This window comes from Cynocephalus volans, chromosome 4 (assembly GCF_027409185.1).
Source record: "Cynocephalus volans isolate mCynVol1 chromosome 4, mCynVol1.pri, whole genome shotgun sequence".
Taxonomy (NCBI): Eukaryota; Metazoa; Chordata; class Mammalia; order Dermoptera; family Cynocephalidae; genus Cynocephalus; species Cynocephalus volans.
This window is the reverse complement of record NC_084463.1, coordinates 166,605,953-166,627,574: the sequence shown is the minus strand read 5'-3', so window position 1 is coordinate 166,627,574 and position 21,622 is coordinate 166,605,953. Positions and strand designations below refer to the sequence as shown.

The window sequence follows — 21,622 nt, the reverse complement described above, 5'->3', positions numbered from 1 at the left end:
GGGCTGGGTCCTGGGCCGCTGCCAAGTGTGGCCACACCACCGCTGGCTGTGCCAGTCATGGGGGGACTCCTGGCCTTGCTCTCTGGGAGCTGGTCAGCTGACTTCTGAAGGACCGTTGGGTCTCAAAGGGCAGAAATTCTAATCACTAGCATTTCCAAAAAAAATTAGTCTCTTATCAGGCAACACAGGTGGGGGGAGGGACAGGTCCAGGCCAGAAGCAGCGGCCCCACCTGGACAGGAGGTGCCTCTGTTTCATGCTGCTTGGCCAACACTTGTTGTCCTGGTCCAGGCTGGCCAGGTTCCAGATGGGGACAGGGAGGGGCACACACGTTTCCTGCTGAGGAGCTCTGCCCAATGGGGAGACCACCCCACAGTGCTGCTGTGCTCCCTGAGGTTCCAAGAAGGTGCCAGATGGGACCAGGAGTAGTTCCTTTACATAGGGGCAGGTGTCCAGGAAGAGGTGGTTTGTGACAAGGCTACAAGAGTCACTTCTCACTGCGGGGCTCTACTGGAGGTGGGGGAAGTTCGGTGTGTTTACAGGGCCTAGGATGGCCCGCTAAGGGCCTTGCGTGGCAGGCCAAGCAGCTCAGGTGCCTGAAGGTGGCTGGCCAGCCTCTGGCTGCTCCCTGCTGCCAGGGCCCACTCCATGGTCAACAGGGGGCTGCCGGCTCCCACCAGCACAGTTCCGAGAGCCTGGTGGGAAAGAAGGACCCTCCTCAGCTGTTGGGCACTCAGCTGGCACAGGCGAGGAAGGGACAAGGTAGCTGGCTTGGAGGCAAGGGCCGGGACATGGTGGCCCTCAGAGTGGGTCCCCACAGGTAGCCAGGGAAGGTTGGGGAGCCCAGAGCAAACCAGGCCTCCCCAGCACCAAGCAGAGCCTCAGGAGTGAGTGGCCGAGGCAGGGGGCTCCATCAGAGGTCTCGTACACCATCCCAAAGAGCTATGGCCAGCCAGAGCCATCAGAGACCTCCCAGGACCGGTCGGTGGTGACAGCACAGTAGCCAGTACAACCCGACGGCCCTGCTGCCTGCCTCAGACCAGCTGGCTGTTGGGTGGACTGCCCCTGCCCACCCTACCCCACACTCCTCAAACACACGCTTACTCCAGCGGACGCTGCCCTGGGCCAGTGTGTCTGCTATGGAGGACAGGAGCACCGTGCAGTAGTTGATCTGTAAAAGGGAAGTGTCCCAGGAAACCCCAGGGCCAAGGCCAGAGGTCTCAGGGCAGCAGGAGACAGAGCAGGGCCCTGCTGCCCCGTGATGCCTCTCCCCGGGGACTGCAACTGAAAGGACAGGGAGGGTGAGGTTGCAGTGTGGGGTGTGGGAGGGGATAGTGAGGGGCTTTGGATGTGGGACCCTCTGTGGGTCTCTAGGATGTGCCCTAGGGTGGACATGAGGTCTCTCAGGTGACTGCGGTGGGGTCAGGACAGTTGCCGACTGGCGCCTGGCCCGGCCCCACCCAGCCCCACCCTGTCTGCCTGGGTCAGAGTTTTGGGGCAGGATGAGGCAGGGTGGGGCAGGGCTCCCGGAGGCAGACGTGTGCCTGGCCAGCTCTCTTGCCTGCGATTCCAGATGCTTGATCCGCTTGTCTTGCTCTCTCAGCCCCCCGAGGTACTTGGCAATGAAGTCCACTCTGCAGAAGCAGGCGGTGGCCTACAGGCACTGACACCCACATGGCTGTGCGCATGGGGAGCCCCCCATTATCTCCCGCTACCCCTCAGGCCTCTCTGGGGGCCCGAGTCTGGGTGCTTTGGCCCTTATCCTTCCTGCTCTTTTCCCTGGTCCCTAGATCCAGGGCTAGTGGCACACAGGACTCCCCAGGGCCCAGCCTGGTGTACAGGCACAGAGCGCTGATGCACCCTCATAGTGGGGACTGTTCCCATGAACAGGCAGTCAGAACAGTGCCCCTGAAGCAAGGGCTGGGGGCCAGCCACCTGGGATCTGGAGAGGAGGAAGACCAGTCCCACTCTGGGGACCCCAGCATGGAGGACGCCATGTTTACTGGCCCACATTCCCTTCCTGCAGGGCAGGCAAGTCCATGGCAGGGCCCTGCCCAGGGGCAGGAGGCCATGTCCCTGCCCCTCTCAGCCTCAGTTTCCCCAGCTCAGATCCTCTGTCACTGGCACCAGCAGGCCACACCCAGCTTTATGATAGCCTGACTTCCCACCAATGACAATGATAGAGGTCCCTACACCCCGATTCCCCCACTGGGCCAGGCTCTCCCCAGGTAGGCAGGTTATCAGTTCTGTGCCCTCTCACAGCACCCTGTAGACCAAGGCCAGCGCCAGCCCCACCACTCAGGACAAACTGCCAGACATGCACCTGGGCCCATCTCCCCAGGGCAGGGCCAGTCCTACATTTGTGGGCAGGCCCGTGGGTGGGGGCGTCATCGTGGGCTTAGCCCCCCATGCTAGCCTGCCCTCCCATTCCAGGTCTGCACTCCCGTCGCCTGGTCTCTGGGGTCCTGCGGGCCCTCCCCACCCATACCTGTGGGCGGTCTTCCGCAGCACCTCCCCCTCGCCGCCCCTCCTCCTCTTCTCCACGCAGCTCAGGAAATTCTCTTTCTGAACCGTCTCCCAGGTGACGATCTTCTGGTCCAGGGGATCTGGCAAGTCTCTCTCTGGGAAGGCCAGAGGCAGCTCTGCTAGAGCCTCCTGGGCCTCAGGGGCAGAGCCCAGGACTGGACTTGGGGTGTGGTGGGGGGACCCTGAAGGCAAGCGCAACAGAGCAAGCAGCCAGCGAAGGAGTCCTGTCCCGGGGGGCCTGAGCTGGCAGGGCACAAGATGGAGGAGGAAAGACAGGCCTTGTGCAGGACTCAGGAGGCAGGCTCAACAATGGCCAGCCAGCCAGGACAGAGCCCACCTGAGGGACCCCAGAGGACAGAGGAGGGGCCCAGGACTCTCCCAGCTTGAGCTCCTGGCACGTCGCTCCGGCCCTTCCAATGCCTCACACAGTCCGGGACAGCCTGAGCCCTCCGCAGCCTGCGGCCTTACCCAGACGCTCTCGTTTGTTCTCTGCCTCCTTCCTGAAGACCCTCTTGAGCACCAGGCTCAGGTGGCTGAGCAGGATGAAGGGCGGGGCCAGGGCAGGACGCTCGTGGTACTCCACAATCAGGTTGTAGCGCTGGAACTTCCAGAACATGTCAGCGTTGCCCTGCACCACCTGGAATGTGTAGCTGTGGGGACGCACGGTCGGGCCCTCTGCCCACCTGTCTTCCTGGCACCGTCTCCGGGGACACATCCCCTCCATCCCCCATCTGCTGCCAGGAACCTGGCTTGGCTGTTTCAGAAGCCATGCGGGGAACTCTTTCAGGAACCAAGGCCCAGCACCCCTTCTGTGACTATCTCTGGGGTGTGTCTAGAGGGGGTCCACTGGTCCAGGGTTCCCCCTCTGCCCTCTTAGACAAGACCAGGGTTTTGGACACGCCAGCTCCTGGATGGTGCCTTCTGCTGCTAGGACCAGTCCAGGGGACCCAGGACAGGCTGGAATAGAAGCCCGTATTTGGGAATGACTCCACATCCAGGCCTCTCCCCTCCTGGGGGAATGGTGGTTGGGGGAGAAGCAGCTCCCCCTCCAGAGTGACGCCCATGTGCCGCGGCAAAGGGTGAGGGGGTCACCTGAACATGGCAATGAGCAGGTTCATGAGCAGCACGTTGGTGACCAGCAGGAAGGTGACCAGCAGGAGGATGACCAGCCAGTTGGCATAGAGGTTGGGGCAGGAGGCCGAGTCCCGCAGCAGCAGTGGGTGGACAGAGCAGTTCACACGGGCTTCTGAAAGGCGAGTGGGCGCACTGAGTGCCAGGGCCAGGGACACCCTCCTCCAGACCAGATAGCTTGATCCTGGGCCACCAGGGGACAGGGTACTAGTTAGGAGACCCACTGTACTGCTTTGCCTGGGATAGTCTGGGTTTTAGCACTGAAATCCCTTCATGAGAAGCCCTAGTTCTTCCAGACCAGACAGGTGGTCAACCCAGCGCTGGCCCGCATCTCCTACCTCTGCTGGGTTTCTACCCAGGGGCTGGGGTCACAGCCAGGGCGACAGTCCCAGAGGCAAAGCTAAGACCATGTTGGGGGTCCGAGGTGGGGAACTCAGGTTTCTGCTGGTTGTTGCATGGATTGACACCTCCACCAACCCACCCCCAAAATAAGGCTTCGACGCGCAGCAGGTTTGGGGAGAGGCAGCCTAGGAAGGAGAGATGGTGTCCTCGCTGCAGGACATCTCAGAGCCTTTACAGCGCTAGTGGCTGTCACAGGCCCCAAGTCGGGGAGAATGTCTGCAGCCCTTCCAAAACATATGGAGCCAGAAGACCCTGGACAGGGGCCACTGCAGGCTCTAAGGACACGAACCCACCCACTCTGGGCCAGTCCCGGGCTGAAGAATGTTCTCTGCATGGTAGTCTGGGATCTTACAGGCTGAGTTCCCATGGCCTGGGCAGGGGTACCCTTAAGGGATCTTCGGATCACAGCTCCAGCCCACAGCCAAGTCCACACTGCTTATTTCTCCCCTGCAAGGCGCAGCCCTGGGCCCCCCTCCCCAACCCAGCCTGCAGGGCAGGAGGAGGGAGGATAAATGGAGGTCGGGTGAGTTGCAGGCGGCAGTGGCTCCCTCATCTAGGAGGGAGCTCATGGCTCCATCTCCTTCCTCCTCAGGCTGTGCGCTGGTGCCTGTGTCTGCGTGTGTCTGCATGTGTCTGCGTGTGCGTGTGCATATATGTGTGCATGTGTGAGCACAGGGGTGCACACTCATGCACGTTCCACTGTTTCTGTGCCTGCACCTCCAGGACTCTATGCTGTGAATGACTCCAGGCCATCCTGGGGTGGGGTTTGGGGGCCTCTGTCCCTCACAGTCCCTTGTGCATACCCAGTTCCCTGCCTCTGTGCATGCGCATCAGGCGCCAGGTGCCCATTTCCACGTGTCTGTGTCTCCCTCTCTGGGTGCGGTCCTGCCTCGTTCCCCCCCAAGTGAGTTATTGCGACAGTTGGCCCACGTGTGAGTTATGGAGTGTTTGTGTGCTGGGGGTGCAGCAGTCAGAGCACACCAGGCCCCCTCTTGCCCCTCCTCTGGCTGCCCTGGCAGCCCCTCAGCCCATGAATCTGATTCATGACCCTCCACTCCCCTCCTGGCGCCCCGGAGAGCTGGGCCGCGCCGGGCCTGGCCTGGAAAGCGTGTTTGTGAAGCCATAAATCTGTCTGATAAAAGCAGCTCGAGGTAATGAGACCCCAGCCCCCTCCCCTGTGATTTGAGCAGGCGCCACCAGGCCGGGCTGAAAATTAAATTGTCCCTGGGGTCTGGGGCCCTGGAGAACCAGCTTGTGCTCACAGCTCAGCCCCAGGCTCCCCGCTTGGCACGTGCACAGAGTGAGGGGCAGGGAGGCCACTCTGGGCCCCTGGGGGACCCGCAGGCCATGGAGTAGCTGTGGGCTAGCTGCTGGAGCCTCAGTTGCCCTCTCAGCCAGGAGAGTGTTGATGAATAACCCTCTGTCCAGTAGCGTAATGGACTCAGTGCATGGCCAAGGGTTAAACCCACAACGGGTCCAGACCTTGCCCAGTCCCTGTACAGAGGCTGAGGCCCAGAGAGGGGAAGGGTCTCGTGCAAGGGCACTGGTCCTGACCATGGGCTTTCCATCTCAGGACTCTGCCTGCAGAGGCCACAGTGGCACTGCACACCTGTCTGAGGCAGCCTCAGACTTGGGGGCCCTGGGAGAGCCTGCAGTCCCCCTGTCCTCCCCAAGGGACATGGGCTCCCAGGGAGGAGGGGGCTGTGACCACTGGCTAGGGCTGGCAAGTCGGAGAAGTGGCCCCTGGGAACAGGAAACCCCCAACCCCACCCTGGCTGGAGGCGCCACCTCGCCCCCTCCTGCCTGAGGGGCCCTGTGGGATGGCAGAGTCAGGGGCCATACAGTGAGGGTGGGGGAGGGGCAGAGGGCCCACAGGGTCTGGTTACACTAATGGCCTGGAAAACTAATGCCTGTGGATGAGAAAACACTGAAAATCACTGGGGGAGGGGGACTAAGAAAACAGCGCCAGGAAATGAGCCACACAGAACACCCCAATTAGGAGCGATTTCCATGACGGTGCAGCCCTAGTCTCGCCGTCCTCGGTTGACAAATATTTATCGCACACTGTGAGCAGCTGCCCAGCCTCATTAGCTGCCTCTTCCACGGAGGGTCGGAGGAAGGGGTCAGGCCTGGGCAGCAGCTCAGGTCGGGCTTCCCCCATGGCCCGGGCGCCCTGCCTCCTGACACCAGCCTGAGCCCACAGCCCCTCCGCTGCAGCACTCCAGGGGTGCTGATGGGGCTGGTGCCCCAAGCCCCTCACTCTGGCCCACTTTCCCTGAGGGTCCCTGCTCCTCCTTCCTGAATCCCAGCCACCCCAGGGGTCTGCCCAGGTCCCCTTCTCACCCCAGGGCTCCCCCTCCACCCATCACCACCAAGACCCCTAGGGCCAAGGGGCTCTGCGAGCCTGCACTGCTCCCACTGTGGTGAGAAAGCCCAGCCAGGAACAGGGACTGGCTGGGGACACTCACAGCCCCAGACAGGCTGCACACACCTGAGAATAACAGGTGGCCCACACATTGGGCCCCCAGAGAAGCAGCAGAGGGCCTTTCCCACAGGCCAGCGAGGGGCCTCTGGTGGGCAGCGGGAAGACCTAGGCCTGGCAGGGCCTGGGGGAAGGCAGAGGCCAGGGGGTGTGGGGTTGGCTGGAGGGGCCCAGACTCTAGGTGATGTTATGGGCTCCTGGATGGTCCCACTCTGCACCCACAGTGCCAGCCCATCCCCTCACAGACCACCCCCCAAGCAGGTCTCCTGTGTCTGAGTCCCCAGCCCACACTGTGACGGGAGCTGCCACTGCCCCTGGTTCTGGGCCTGGCCCTGTGGGAATGTGCAGGGCATGGGGATCTGGCCACGAGGTCCTCCCCATCTCAGCCAGCTCCAGGCCCCTCTGGCAAGCCATATGTCTGGGCCTTGTGAAAACTGGACTCCACTCAGCTGTGCCCGGGGTTCCACGTCACGCTGGGCAGGGGAGTCTCCCCCCACTCTACCCTGCCCGGCGGTGCGCGAACCGTCAATCTCTTCCAGTGGGATCTGCCCGAAGATCTGCAGGTAGGGCCGGTAGAGCACGCGGCGGAAGATCCACTCCAGGCGGCCGTCGTGGGGGTGCAGCAGGGCCTGGGTGGTCACGCCATAGGCCACGAGCCACACGCTCAGGAAGAAGAGGAAGAAGAAGACGTCCTTCATCTGCACGGGCGGGGCAGGGGGCCTCAGCAGGGGCCTGGCTGTAGCCCAGGTGCAGGGGCCACCACCCACCTAGGGTCGGGGGTCTCAGGTGGAGGCTCACCATCCACCTGGGACTGGGGTCCCAAGCTGGGGCTCACCATCCGCTCCACGATGATGATCTTGGGGCCCAGCTGCTTGTGGATCGCAAATATGTGGATGAGCCGGAGGGTAAACACCATGAAGTCGATGGCGAGGACTGTGCGGCCAGCCTCGAACGCCGAGGGCAGCATCCTGGAGGACGGACGGCAGGCTGGCCAGGGCTGCTGGTGCCCAGAGAGGGGAAGAGGCTTCCCAAGGACACATAGCACAGTGGCCAGCGGGCAGGTGCCAGGGCAAAGCCAGGACCTCAGAGGCCCTGGGCAGTTTCATCTGGGAGCCTGCCCGAGGCTGCTAGGCCCTGGCCCCACAGACCTGCAGGTGACACCAATGACAAACAGGAAGATGGCCAGCATGTCACACTTGTTCCAGCTGTCCTCCATGTACAGTGCAAACTTCTTTGCCAGGTGTGTGTCCTCGTCCGTGAAGAAGCCCTGGCAGAGGGGTAGACAGATTGCTGACAGCTGCCTGGGCCCACCTGCTGGGGACAGACCTGCCAGGACCAGGCTGGGGCCCACATGGGTCAGGGCTCAGCCTGCCATGGGGATCAGGGTCTGACTGTGACTAGGCCCCAGTCCATGACTAGGATTGGAGGTCAATTGAAGATACTCAGGGCTAAGTGTGGGGACAAAAGCTGAGGTCACTCTGGACCTGGGGGTCAGGGCTCTGTTTGCAGGGCCCAGGATCAGTTTATATCCAGGGCCTGGACTCAGTCTGTGATCTGGCTAGGGTGACGCTGGTCAGTCACGCTCCGATAGTGGCTAGGATGGAGGCACAGGTGAGTGGGGAAGACAGGAGGCCCCACCCTGTCCTGTTCTACACCTGAGAAGCAGGACCCGCCTGAAGCCAGAGGTGGGGGATGCAGGGTGGTCTCGCCACTGACCTGCCGGATTTCCTCCAGCACCAGCGTGAAGACCCAGAAGTAGAGGGTGACCTCGGGTCCCGACGGCCCCTGGGGAGGTGGCCTGAAGTCCACCAGCAGTACGCAGGTGAACAGGAATAGGAAGGCAAAGTACATGACCACGTTCCCCAGGAACACAGTCACAGGCGCACCCCAGAACCGCCGCCAGCGTGTGAGCAGGAAGGCCACCCGTGGGCCCCTGTCGGCTGGAGCTCTCCGCACCTCTGCCAGCTCCTCCACCCTGTGCCATAAAGGAGGCCGCAGCCATGAGGTGGGCACCCAACGGGAGCCTCGCCTCTGCCCACCAGAGTCCGGCTTCCTGGCCGCTGCCCGCTGGACCCTCTGTCCTGCCCGGCCCCACCCCGGGCCCCTGACCGGCCGCCGGGGCTGTACAGCAGGCTCCTCTCCGTGTCCAGGCTGTCCGTCTCCTGCAGGTCCTCCAGACCCGTCCTCAGTGGGGCCTCGTCACTGTGAGCACAGCGGAAAGTTCAGGGCCCTTGAGGTGGGCACCCAGAGGCCACCCCGCTTGGACCCGCGCACCAGGCCCACAAGGAAAGTGTGCACCCGCTGAGAAGATCAAAGAGCCCGGCAGGATGGAGAGGCTACAGGTGGCAGGGCCCACAGGGGTGCTGGATGAGGGGGGACAAGCCGACGAGCCACCACCTGCTCCAGACAGGGCCCTGCCGGCAGCTCTGACCAGCCTGCCCCACCAGGCGGGCAGCCATGGCCTGACCCACCTGAACATGATGAGGTTGGTGTAGACCAGGGCAGGGCAAAGGAAGGCGCCCAGCAGCCGCAGGACTGGCGTGCCCGTGGCCATGTCCCCCCACCAGATCTTGGTCAGGAAGGCCTGGAATACAGGCACAGCTGCTGGCTTCCCATCTCCACGCCTTTGCCTGTGCCATACCCTGCACCAGCCATGCCGTCCCCTGGGTGCCAGCAGACACACCACTGGTCAAGGCTGGCCCAGGAGGGGCCCGCAGCCCTCCCCCGTGCTGGGAAGGTGAGCGGGTGGAGCTAATCACACAAGTGTGGTTCTGTTGCTGCTGTGAACCCTCAGTAAGGGGGCGGCCCGGGCTCAGGGGTCAGAGAGGGCCGAGCAGAGGAACCAGCACTCCCTCCGAGACACAAGGAGAGCACAGAAGCGGACCCGTCCCCACACAGGCCAGGGCGTGGGCAGCGAGGGCGAGGTGTCCGTGGCTGCAGGCCAGGAGGTCTGCTGGGGCTCCTCACCGTCCTGGGGTGGCCTGGGCCCCTGTCTGCCCACCTCGCCCACCGGCCGCTCACCTGCACACCATCATGGGCAAAGAAGGCCTTAGTGTCAGCCTCAGTGGCCAGGTGCAGACAGGTGGTCCTACTCCAGCAGCGGTTCCGGCGCACCAGGAGGGCGAAGGCACGGTCCTCGTTGTCGCTGTAGCACTCGGAGAAGAGGTCTGTGGGGCCCGGCGCTGGGACGGACGCCGATGCCCACCACCCAGCCTGCCCCCCTCCTCTGCCAGAGCTGGCTCTGTGGAACCTGTGGGACATGCCCTGCATCCACCTCCCAGGGGCAGCCAGGCCTCCTGCTCCGGGCCCTTCCCCAACCTCTGTCCTTCTCTGGCCCTTTTCCTCCCCCATCAGGACCACAGGAGCCTCCGTCACCCCAAGGCCCCCCCCCGTGGCAGGGCCCAGTGTGTCCCGGGGGCGTGGGGACATCTTTTCTTCCCTATGTCCCGGTTGCCCCTCCTCTTTAGGATTTTAGGGCCTATCTCCACCCTGGGAGGAGCTGTCACTCTGTCCTTTTCTATAGAGGGGTACATTATGATCACCCAGGCCCTCGTCTGGCCCCATCATCACCTTCTTTCCCCAGCACCGGCCTGGCCACCGAGCTGGTCACTCACCCAGGGCCAACTGCTCATACTTGGCCTCGTGCATGGTGCGGGCCACCTGGGCCTCCGTCTCCAGGTGGGACATCTCTTTGAGGATTTTGCATGCAGCCAGAGCGGCTGCCACACCTTCCTGGCCCTAGGAAATGGGGTCTCAGGAGGACGGCCCACCTCACCCCACCCCCACCAGGGGATCGCAAGGGCAGCCCCAGGCCCTCTCTCCCCACGCTCAAAGGGGTCCGGTGCGGCCTGTAGCCACAGCTCACCATGGCCCAGAAGTATGTGGCCATCTCGTGGCGGTTCTGCAGCACGGCCCACAGGAACAGGTCCCTCCAGGGGTTCTCGCTCTTCTGGTTAAGGTCCAGCTGCCACTTCTGGCCCATGGGCCGCCTGGCCGGCCCCCTCTCCTGGGGGACACAGACGTGGGCCTCCAGCCGTGGCCCCTGCCCGGCCCCCACCCAGGACCCGCCTGGCCCACGCTCACCTCCTTCCTCCGGCCCACGGCCCGGCTGTCCTGGTAGAGGCCGCGGCAGGCGTCCTGCAGGAAGTCCTTGAGCACACGAGAGACCTCGTGCAGGGAGAAGGCGGGTGGCCCGGCTGGTGGCTCCCGGGGCTGCTGAGCGCCCAGGCCAGCCAGCGTGAGCCGGCCGTCCTCGTGCTTGCGCTGCAGCAGGCCAAAGAGCAGGCTCTTGCGGGGCACGGAGCGGTAGAGCTGCTGCAGCCGCCCGAACGTCAGGAAGTCAGCCACATCGGCACCGTTGTCCACGAAGAGGCGCACAAACTCGGGCTTGTTGCTCACCAGGGCGTCCATCATGGCCTCCTCCAGGTCACAGGACTGGGTGCCACAAGGGCACACGCGAGGGAGGGGAGGACAAGACCGTGAGCAGGAGCTGGCAGAGAAAGGGACCCCGAGAAGGAAAGAGCAGAGAAAGGGACAAGAGGAGGGAACCCAGGGAGAAAGGCCTGGGACCCTCTGCCCAGAGCCAAGCTACACAGACCCCTGCTCCCTGGGGCGCCTCTGCCTGTGCCCCGGGGCCAGGCGGTCTCGGGCAGGCGGAGCACACTGGCTCCAGGCACCTGGGACAGGAAGGGTCCACACAGGCTGGTGATGCCGGGGGTGAACGCTGGGGCCTGGGCGCTGCTGTGGGTCATCTCGCCCCAGCCCTGCCTCGGCTGCAGCCGGGCCCAGCACCACCTGCCCCAGGCCCTCAGCATGGCCCTGCCTTGTGTTGTCAGAATCAGGGTGACCAGTGGGACAGTGGGCAGCACCTTCCACTCCACGTCCCCATTGAAGATCTCGCTCTTGGCGATGTCCACGCGGTCCCAGGCCATGGCCAGCTTGAGCTCATCCAGGTAGTCCTGTGCCTCTTGGCTGTGGCTCTTGCAGGCTGTGGGCAGAGTGGGCACAGCCAGTGAGGGCGGAAGCAGGGGCCCACCAGGCCGGGGCACAGGGTCCCTGCAGGCGGGCCTTCCAGGTATGTGGAAGCTGGAAGTTTGCTTTGGGATGTGAGGGGGAACTTTGCTGCCTCTGAATAATGGTGAGAAGCACAAGACTCCGTAAAAGTCCCAGGAGCCAATGTGGGGTTGCCACCCTCGGCGGTAATGAAGGGGATCCCACATCCTGCCCTGGAGCCCACTTCCTAGCACTGAGGGTCCACAACCCCTACCTCATGGACTTGTTGTAAGTACTAAGTAAGTTAATATTAATAAAGCATTTAGAACAGTGACTGTTCTGTAGAAAGCCCTGTGTTGTTGTTTTTTTTGTCTTTTTCGTGACTGGCACTCAGCCAGTGAGTGCACCGGCCATTCCTATATAGGATCCGAACCCGTGGCGGGAGCGTCGCTGCGCTCCCAGTGCCGCACTCTCCCGAGTGCGCCACGGGCTCGGCCGACAACCCCTTCCCATGGACAACTGGGGAAGGCGTCTTGACACAATCATGTTCCCTCCACCCGAGAGGGCCTTTGGACACGACTTGCCCTGAAGGGTCACTGGGGTGAGGGCTACAGAGCCTGAGCTGAGCACAGCCTCTGGGGCCATGGTCACCAGACCTGATAACTAAGTTCTCTGGGACTTAGTCTCTGCACCCGTGAACTGGGCATCACGGTGCCTCTCACAGGCTGTTGGGACCAAACTGTGACTCACAGGAAGCCATGAGGGGACCCCGCCTAGGGGGCTCTGGGGTCCTCATTGTCCTGGGAGGGGGGTTGCTAAGCCCGCAGTGCAGACACCCTTTCTGAAGGCCCCTCACTCAGGTGTGTCCCTGAGCCTCACCCAGCACTGCCCTGCCCTGCAGTGGGCCTGTGTCACCTGTGAGTGGCCTGCCTCTCAGAAAGCACATTGGATGACAGTCAGACATTTCCGTCAGCTGGTGAGAGGCGCGTGAGCATGTCTGGCCACACAACAGAGTACTATCAGCCTTAAAAAAGGAACGAAGCACTGACACGTGCCACAGCGCCTGTGAGCCTTGAGAACTATGCTTGTGAAGAAGCCGGACACCAAAGGCTTTGTGTGATCATGGGACTCCGTTTATACGAAATGCCCGCGACAGGCAAATCTGCAGAGACAGTGGGTTGGTGGTTGCCGGGGGCTGGGGAAAGTGGGAGTGGCTGCTGAAGGATGTGAGGGTTTTGGGGGGGTGACGGAATGTTCTGGAACTAGGGCGTGATGATGCAACCAGCCTGTGAATACACTGACCACCTCTGCGTTGAAGACTTCAACATCCTTCTCAGTTGTGGTAAGAAATATATATTGTAAAACTTGCCAAACACAGAACGCGTCACGAATTTGTGTGTCATCTTCCCCACCTGGGAAGGGACAGGTGGGCGTCCCCCCTGACTACTGGCCAGGCTGCCACAGCCCAAGCAGCTGGGAGCACAGAAGCCACCAGACGGTGCCCAGCGGCCCAGCCCTCACCTTTCACCAGCGCCTTGAGGATGACTGTGTCCAGCTCCTCGGAGCCCTCCTGCTCGAAGTCGTGCACGGTGAGCAGGTGCGGGTGAGAGGCAATGTTCTGCATCTGCGGGCACCAGAGTGAAGGCCCTGAGGGGCTCCCATGCAGGGCTCGGGCACAGGGAGGGCCGCGGGCCGGCACGGATGCAGGCACAGAGCCCAACAGAGTCTCCAGGAGTGGAGGACAGCAGGCAGCCCTGTGCGCCCGCCACCCACCGGGACAGGCGGAGAACCACCCACAGACCAAAGGGCTGACTGCCCAGGTACCCTTGCCCCTCGCGGATCTGAAGCAAGAGCATGTGGGCCTTGGCAGCAAGAGGGGCGGGGTCTGCACAGGGTGGGAAGGGGAGGGCAGACTGCATGTGGGAGTTTCCCGAGGACCTGCAGGGGTCAGCCCCCACCCTGGGGTCGCTGGGCGGTGCATACCAGCGTGGTCCAGTGCACGATGTCCTCCCAGGAGAAGGGCTCATTGGGGAACTTCTCTTTAAAGTGCTTCTCAGCCACCTGGGGCACCAGCAGGTGGGGCTGGGTCACCAGGGCAGCAAGCACATCAGCGATGCCTCCTGAGCCTGCCAGGATCAGCCATGGGGATGCCTGCTCCATGGCCCTGGAAATCCTCTGAGGTGGGCAGGGAGGAAGAGCAGACCCCCCAGTCAGCCTGGGTGGCATCCTAGATGCACAGGCTAGAGGTCCCACCATCCCACCCTGCCCTGTCCTGGGGGGTAGCCTGGGGACCCACTACACCCTTCTGGGAGGCTCCAGCCAGCCCCTGCCTCCCTCCCCTGGCCCTACCTCTAGGATGCTGGGGTCGCCATTGACCAGTAGGCAAAGGACAGGGATCTCGATGCTTCCAGTGCCTGGAGATGGAGCAGCCCGTGAAGTCTCTCCAGACACTCAGGGCCAGCCAAAGGAGAACCAGCCCGGAGACCCTCCTCATGAGATGACCACCCAGACCTCAGACTCTGAAGTTGCCACATTTTCTTGGCAAATGGTGCTCAAGAGGCTTTTTCTAGTAAAGTGTGGGCTCCAGGCTGCACATCAGGGGCCATTTATCACCAGCCCCTGTGCTTGGGGACGAGGACTCTGTGCAATGTGGTCGCTTTATGGCTAGAGCTGGACTATGACTACCTAAATAAAAAGTAACATTAAAATAATAATAATAGATACTTTTTTTTAAAAAGAAAAAAGTACAAAGTAACAAATAAAATGAAATGGCCAGTCTCTGGTTGCCTCCCACTGGGTTCTAGCGCCCATGCTGGACGCTCTGTGGATGGGGCTGCAGGGTCACAGGAGATGCACTGAGCAAATGAAAGGTAAAGAAGGCACATTTTCTAGGTTTCTCTCCCAGACGGAAGTGGGGACTGAGACTCACAATGGAAACCCCAGAGGCCCCGACCCCATCCCATCTTCCCCGTGAGCTGCGGCAAACTGCCGGGAGAAGTCTTAGAACCCGGCTCCGAGGCGGGGCCCTGCCTTCGAACGGTGAGCGCTCTTGATCTTGAGGATAAACCAAGGTTGGCCACATGGGGCCCGCTGGGACCCCGCACAGCAGAGCCGGGCGTCCCTTATGCGCCGGTGGTCAGACGCGACTTTGTGTTTTCGTTTTTAAAGAGTGCTCAGTTGGCCTTGCCGAGGAACGTTTTTTGTTTATAAATATTTTATGTGGTTCATTAACTATTATAAACAACTATAATTTTTGTTTATAAATATTATCTACACTCTAGTTAGTATTTGCGAACCCCCTTTCGCTCCCATTTCCCCGGCAACACTGCCCCCTGGTGGCAGCGTACCTCACGGCCAGTGGCAGGAACTGGGCTTCTTGCAACTTCCAGATCTCGCTTTTCTTCTCGGAGCCCCAAGCCCACAGCCAGAGCTTCCGGCCAGGGGTGCCCCCATGAAAACAGAGCTGCAGCTACTTTGCCGTCTGGCAGGAACGTGACTGCCTGGCTGCGCTACTCTGCCCAGCTGTGCCCCTTCCACCACCCTGGTGGCTGCTCCTCCTCCCAGGCGCCCGTGTGGCCCAGGTCTCAATGCTCAGGATCGCTGGGTGCCTCCTGCCTGGAAGGCTCTTCCCCACCCTCCCTGGTGGTCTTTCCCCTGCCCACATGCCAAGTCCCCGTAACCCCTGGTGCCAAGGCAGGCAGCCACCGGCAGCTCCCTGGGCAGCTGGAGCAGGCCTCACCCCCATAGCCAGTCCTCTGCTCTGAGATGTGCTTCTCCAGCCCCAGCCGCAGATCGGTCAGCCCGTCCCCCTTCCCAGGGGGTCCTGGCTCCACCAGGATGAAGTGGGAGAGATTGTTGTCCAGGGAGCAGAGGGGGCCCTGGCTGCCGCCATTGTCCGCGGGGTAGTGGACGGGGATGTCCTCCTGTGCCCGTGCGGGGAGATGAGGCAGCCCTCAGGAGGCAGCTTGGGATGTGCCCCACTGTGGGACGCTCCCCGCCACGCCATGCACACCACACCATGAGGCCTAGACAGGGCTTAGGCCCTGGCCTTAGTTTCCCCACCCTTCAGATGGAGGGAGGGCTGGGCTGCTAGGGCCCGGGGGGCCTCCCTTGAAAGAAGAACTGCAGGAAACCCCTCCTTCTAGCCTCTTCTGGGCTGGAGTCCAGACTCTGGGGGCCGCCTGGGCCTCTACTTGGCCATGCTGTAGACAGATCCCCAGGGGTGGGGGACGTGAACAAGGACAGGGGCAGAAGCCAGTTGCCCAGGGCTGCACAGAGCTGGGGGTACTGGCCACGCTGGGCCTGGCCCTTAGGAGCAGACTGTCCAGGTCCCCACCAGGCAGGTCTGCGTGGTCATTCCCTGAGCGATGCTGCCACCTGCTGGCCGCGGCCCGGCTCCTCCGCCCCTCCCTGGCTTCCTCCCCACTCCTCCTCCACCACCTGCCCGTCTCCATCCTGCAGAGCCCCCGCCTCACCGCCCTGTTACTGCCCCTGAGGCGGGAGTCTCTGAGGCGAGGAGCTGGTCTGCACATTACCCCTTCCCCCAGCGGCTGCGCTGCTGCCAGCCAGTTGCTCACCAGGGCATCGTCCAGCAGCCGGCGGTGCAGGATGCGGCCCAGCGAGGCCATGCCGATGGCAACCACGCGGACCTTGGTGGACGTGCTAGCCAGCGAGTGGTCGCGCACAGCCTGCCCGACGTGCCGGGCCAGGCCCACGCGGAGGGCGCTGGTCAGGATCCAGGCGCCTGCAGGATGGGGGAGGGCTGGGGGAGGGGCTTGCTGTGCCATGTGTCCCCTGGAGCCTCCCCAGCTGGCCTCCCCCAGGTCCAGTGGACTGCCCTGACCCCTCGGCCCAATCAGTAGCCAATGACCTGGGAACGACAGTATGAGAGCTAGGGAGTGCCTGCAGGCACCAGCAGGGAAACTGAGGCCCAGGGAGAGCAAGGTCCTTGCCCAAGGCCTCTCAGCAGCTTGAGACTGACTGGGCCCAGAATTCAGGTCCCCAGGCCTGGCGAAGGGGCAGCACCCCGCCCCCTGGCCTGTAGGGCTTGAGCGTGGGGGCCAGCTCCCTCCTGAGCTCTGTCCTGGACAATGCAGGTCACAGCTCTGTCCAGTTGCCTGTGCTGGACCAGAATCTGGAAATGTTTTTCCAAATTACAAAGCGCTCAGCCCATGTCTGGTTCACAGATCTTTTTTTCTGTGCTACAATAATTTCTGCAGTAAGAAATTCAGAAACCCCAAATCCCTCGACTGAGTTTTCTGCAGGCTGAGCCCCTCTCAAAATAAAGTTCAGTAATTTCATTATGACCTCAATGATGGACCAGCCAGATTGCCCCCAAGGGAGGCACAGGGGTGCTGGGGCGCACCCCGTATGCACCTTGGTGCACCAGGCACAGGCCAGTGGCAGCAGGGCATCTCTCTGAAGCCCACGGGCCCTGTGGCTGGAGGGGGCAGCTCTAAGGAGGGTCCAGGCCTCTGCTCACAGGGCAGGCTGGGACCCAGCTTCCCTGCATGCCCGGTTGGCTCTGTGGAGGGATGGAGGGTGGTCACGGGAGATGGCAGCAAGTGACAGCCACGGGAGCCTGCAGGTGTGGGGGGCTGGCCCATGGCTCATGGCCGAGGTGAGGGCTCACCTGTGCTCTGAGCTGCCTTCACCAGCCCCTTGCGCAGTACGTCTCGCAGCCAGGACTTCACGGCGAAAGGCCGCTCCTCACCCACCAGGGACACCACCAGGTTGGGGGCTGGCAGGTGCCACTCGGTGAGCAGCAGGTCGAAGAGCACGGAGGGCGCCACGCCACTCGTCACCTTCACGAACTGCGGGGCAGGTAGCCGCAGGCTCAGGGCACCAGGGAAATGTGGTGTGGGGAGGCCTCAGGTCCAGGGCACTGGACACAGAGGGCAGGGGATGCTGGGCACCAGGGAAATGGGGGCACAGTAGCAGGAGGAGAGAGGCTCCGAGACACTTTCTGGGGCAAGGCCAGCCCTGCCTTGACCTGCTGTGTGACCTGGGCAGTCCGGATCCCTCTCTGGGCCTGGCTCCCTCTCGGTGAGGAGTGGTCCTAGATGCATGTGACCCCAGTGCCTCCCAGGTGGAGCTCAGGGGTCCCGGTTATTGCAGGGGTGGGAGGCAGTGGACAGAAGCACTCCGGCTCCAAAATTCTGCCCATCTGGAGGCTAGAAAGTGGCCCTTGAGGGAGTGGACTGGGGGGTGAGGGGGCTGAGGGGTCCCAGGGTGTGTTGGCATCACTGGGGCACGGGGGCTGCTCCTACCTTGCCTGGCTTCTTCCCAGACCCTCCGAAGTCGACCTCACCCTGGCACAGGCCCTGCCCCTGCCCACCTCCAATGTCCCTGGTGCTGCCAGGGCGGGAGCCCTGTGTATCCTGCATGGCGGCTTCTCTGTGGGGACACGGCCAAGCCCTGAGGACCAGGGTCAATCCCCACCTCCCTCCCTTCCAGGGGCTGGGGCTGCCTGCACAAGGGGAGCCCCTCTCCCCAGACAACATGCCGGTGGAGGTTTGGGGACCACCACAAGGTCGTCTCTACCCCAGTGACCTTCCCTCCAGTGGCCCCCGCCTACCCCCTCCCTCGTTACGGCTCCCTCTCCCGCCCCAGCGCAGCCCCATCAAGCTCCTTCCCAGGGGAGGGTGGTCACGGTCCTCCTGGGCCCGCTACTCACCTGACCCCAGGCCCCTCGGGCCAGCACACCTGTTGACACTTCTTTGGAGGGTCTTGCGGGGGTGTCCTGGAATCCCCAAAAGACTTAGCAGAGGACTCGCAGCCTTCCGGCCCCACCGCCCACCTGCCCCACAACCCTGTTGCCCCAGGACAGGGATGGGGACCCCCTGGGTGTGCCCGGGCGGGCGGGTGAGATGCTGAGGAAGGTGCAGGGGCCCGAGGAGGCCTTGCCCCAGCCCACACAGCAGCAATGCCGAGCCAGCGCCCCCCGTGGCCCTTCCCACTGCGCCCAGCACCTGCAGGGAGAGGGGCTGCCGGGCCCCATCCCATCCTCGCTGGGCCTGCACCGTCACCAACCACCCGGCAAAGTTGGTCACCTTAGCCCCTGCTGCAGGGCAGGGACCTGAGGTCCAGCAGGCCGGAGACTGGCCCTTGTGACATGGAGCAGGGTCCCTCCAGGCCCCCAGCACCTCCTTGGCCCATCGCCCAGCCGCAGCCTTGGCGAACCACGGCCCAGGCCCATGTCCTGCCTCCCTCTGAAAACTCAGGGGGAGATCGCCCACTCCTCCACCTCCTGGAACCAGGTGCCCGGCCCAGGTGGGAGAACACAGGCCACTGGGCAGTGGTGTCCCTGGAGCCACTCGGGCTCCCTGCCATCCTGCCAACCTGGGGCTGTCCTGAAGCTCCTGCTTCCCCGGCCAGGCCCAGCTATTTCTCAGCTCTCAGCGGCTGCCATGGCCCTGCCCTCTCACACCCAGAGGCTGCCCCAGGCGTCCTGGGCAGAGCTCACCAGGGCCCTTGTGAGAGGAGAATGGATCCTTTTGTAAAACCCTCCACTTCTAAGGGAGGGTGCACTGTGTACACAGCGGGGGACATGGGGGTGGAGGCTCTGTCCCCCCCAAAGATATGTCCAGTCCTAACCCCTGGCACCCGCGACTGCACTCTTCTTTGGACTTGGGGTCTTTGCAGATGTGGTTAATAGAAAAGTTAAGATGAGGCTACACTGGGTAGGGTGAGCCCTTAACCCCACAACTGGTGTCCTTATAAAAAGGGGACATTTAGACACAGAGATAGACACACTCAGAGGGAGGATGAAGTGAAGACGAGGGGAGAGAGATGTGGCCATGAACCCAGGAGTGCCCTAGAGCCATGGCGGGGAGACCAGCCCTGCCGACCCCTCCACCAGAACCTCGCCCTCCAGAAGCGTGACAGCAAGGCCTGCTGTTTGCAGGGGCCCAGTTTCTGGTCCTTCGTTACAGCAGCCCCGGGACCCAGGGGCGGCAGGGCGGGCAGGCGTGCGGGGCTGGCGGCCGGGTGTCCCCACCCTGGGCCTCTGCTTCCTGGCCCGCCAGTGCCAGCGCCAGCACCCGCCGGGGACAAATCACCCCCACTTCCCGCTCCCAGGGCAGGGCCCAGACGGGCGGGATTTGCACAAGGCCTTCCCCAGCCTGCAGACATGGCTCGGAGGGTTCTAGCTCTGGGAGCTGGTGTCTGAGGACCAGCCCTGGGGAACCAGCGGGGGAACAGACGTGGCAGTGTCTCTGTGTCCCCAGCTGCCGTGACAGAGGCCCATATACTGAGGGGCTTAAAACAGCAGAAATCTGTGCTCTCATGGTTTGGAGGCCACAAGTCTGAAAACAAGGCATGGCTGGGCCATGCTGCCTCAGAGGCCCCGGGGACGGTCCCTCCTGCCGCTGCTGGCCACGCCACTCCCATCTCTGACTCGGTCATCACGCGGTTTCCCTTACACTGTCTCTTGTCTGTCCTCTCCTCACAAGGACCAGTCACTGGATCAGGGCCCCCCTACTCTGCCATGGCCCCATCTTCACTTGTGTCTGCAAAGACCCTCTTTCCAAACAAGGTCACATTCCGAGGTTTAGGTGGACGCTGTCCCACTGTTTGGGGGTTGCTCTTCCCTGCAGTGCAAGCAGTGAGGTAGGGAGTGGGCTTGCCGAGCTGGGGCAAGGGGTGGTCTGCAGGCCTGGTGGTCCTTCCGGGGCTGGCCCCCACTCCCTCCAGGGTCTTGTCATGCCTGGTGGCCTGGTAAGGTCATCCCTAGCCACATCTGGATGTGTGCCCTGCAGCAGGGGTGCACAGCCGGACATGTCCACCTGCCCAGGGTACGTGTGGGAGGTTTAGGGTGTGGGGGGCGTGAGTCCTAGCCATGACCCTCAGCTAGGGCGACGGGCTGCGTGGGACGACGTGGACATCCTCACCTTCCCCGTGAACCTCAGGCCAGGGATGGGGACCCTGCTCTTCTCCCCTTAATCACTGGTGGAGAAGGTGTGGGGTGGCCTCTGACTTGGGAGAGGTCCTATGGGGCTCCGCTGGCCCCTGTAACCCCTCTCTCTTCCAAGGCCCCCAGAGAGTGCTCTCCCACCTGGGACTCAGCAGTGCCTCCCCCCTGTTGAAGTCCCCCTGTGAGGAACAGACACAGGGCAGAGGTGGGGGCAGATCACAGGCCAGGCCCACAGACCCATGTGGCCTCTTTCCTTGGGGGGAGGGGGACGGGCCTTGGGCCCCTGGAAGCCGGGCTGGGTAGCTGAGCAACCGCTGAGGCCAGCCCCCACCCCACTCCTTCCTGGGGCCAAGCCCTCCCAGGGGATGGACGGGGGGACGTGGGCAGGTGCCAGGTGCCAGGCAAATGGGGCCACCACGACGGAGGGTATGCAAAGGGGCCAGGATTTGCATGAGCAGGTGTCCAGGTCTTTAATACCCCCTCCCTGTGTGTTCCTGGAGGGGTGGGGGAGCTAGGGGCAGCCGGGGGTCCAGACACTGGCCAGAATCCTATCCCAGAACTCCCAAGAGGCAAACTAAGGCAGACATGGGCCAGGGCAGCCTTGGCGCTCAGGGGCTGGCCAGAGGCCATCACAGAAGCAGCGTGAGCTGGACGTGGCTCCCCCAGCATGGGAAGGTCCCAGTGTGGGGCAGAGCCAGGCGGCCAGCCCTGGGGTCCCAGCCCAGCTCTCCCCACCCCAGCTGTGTGACTTTGGGAAGGTCCCTCAGCTCCACTGTTCATCAGATGCAGAGAACGAGCAGGAGCAAGAAAGTGCTGGAAAGGTCCCTATAGGCCGCAGGCATGAAGTCTGCACTGTGCCCCCTTATACCCCCAGAGAGAACGCCCAGTGTCCCTGGCCGGGTGTGGAGGACGTGGATTGGGGCAGTTGAGAGGACGCAGCAGTGACTTGGCTCCCACCCACTGCCTCCCTCATCCCACCTGCCTTTCCAGGCTGCTTGGCCACATGCTGTCCCTCAAGTCTCAGATCCAGAGCCTGCAGGGGCATCCCTCCTGCCCAGACTGCCCCCTAAACCCCGGGAAGCCCCCCCCACGCAGTGGGACTGTGAACAGACTGGGAAGGGGGCATTCTCCCCTTGCTAGGGACAAGGAAACGAGGCAAGAGGCAGGATGTGCCAGA

At 62.9% G+C, this 21,622-nt stretch overlaps 1 protein-coding gene across 1 annotated transcript; it reads right to left on the bottom strand.

Moving 5' to 3' along the window:
- Positions 1-543: 543 nt before the first annotated feature.
- Positions 544-17,917, bottom strand: TRPM5 (transient receptor potential cation channel subfamily M member 5). The gene is made up of 24 exons (XM_063095193.1): positions 17,801-17,917; positions 17,164-17,344; positions 16,109-16,275; positions 15,271-15,454; positions 13,881-13,945; positions 13,515-13,706; positions 13,053-13,155; positions 11,408-11,526; positions 10,623-10,973; positions 10,405-10,545; positions 10,154-10,277; positions 9,561-9,706; positions 9,011-9,123; positions 8,649-8,741; positions 8,256-8,514; positions 7,688-7,806; positions 7,375-7,507; positions 7,063-7,237; positions 3,617-3,770; positions 2,993-3,174; positions 2,487-2,619; positions 1,560-1,632; positions 1,077-1,169; positions 544-693 (listed from the first exon to the last, which is right to left on the bottom strand). Exons 1-24 carry the CDS (start codon positions 17,915-17,917, stop codon positions 544-546), a joined length of 3,567 nt encoding a protein of 1,188 aa, XP_062951263.1.
- Positions 17,918-21,622: the final 3,705 nt, after the last annotated feature.

Excerpts from the sequence above, each read along its gene's own strand:
- TRPM5 (XM_063095193.1), bottom strand. The coding sequence starts at position 17,917 with ATGCAGGATACACAGGGCTCCCGCCCTGGCAGCACCAGGGACATTGGA. Across the intron at positions 11,527-13,052 it reads CCTCAAGGCGCTGGTGAAAG|CCTGCAAGAGCCACAGCCAA; the intron begins GTGAGGGCTGGG and ends CTCTGCCCACAG. Across the intron at positions 1,170-1,559 it reads TCAAGCATCTGGAATCGCAG|ATCAACTACTGCACGGTGCT; the intron begins GCAAGAGAGCTG and ends TCCCTTTTACAG.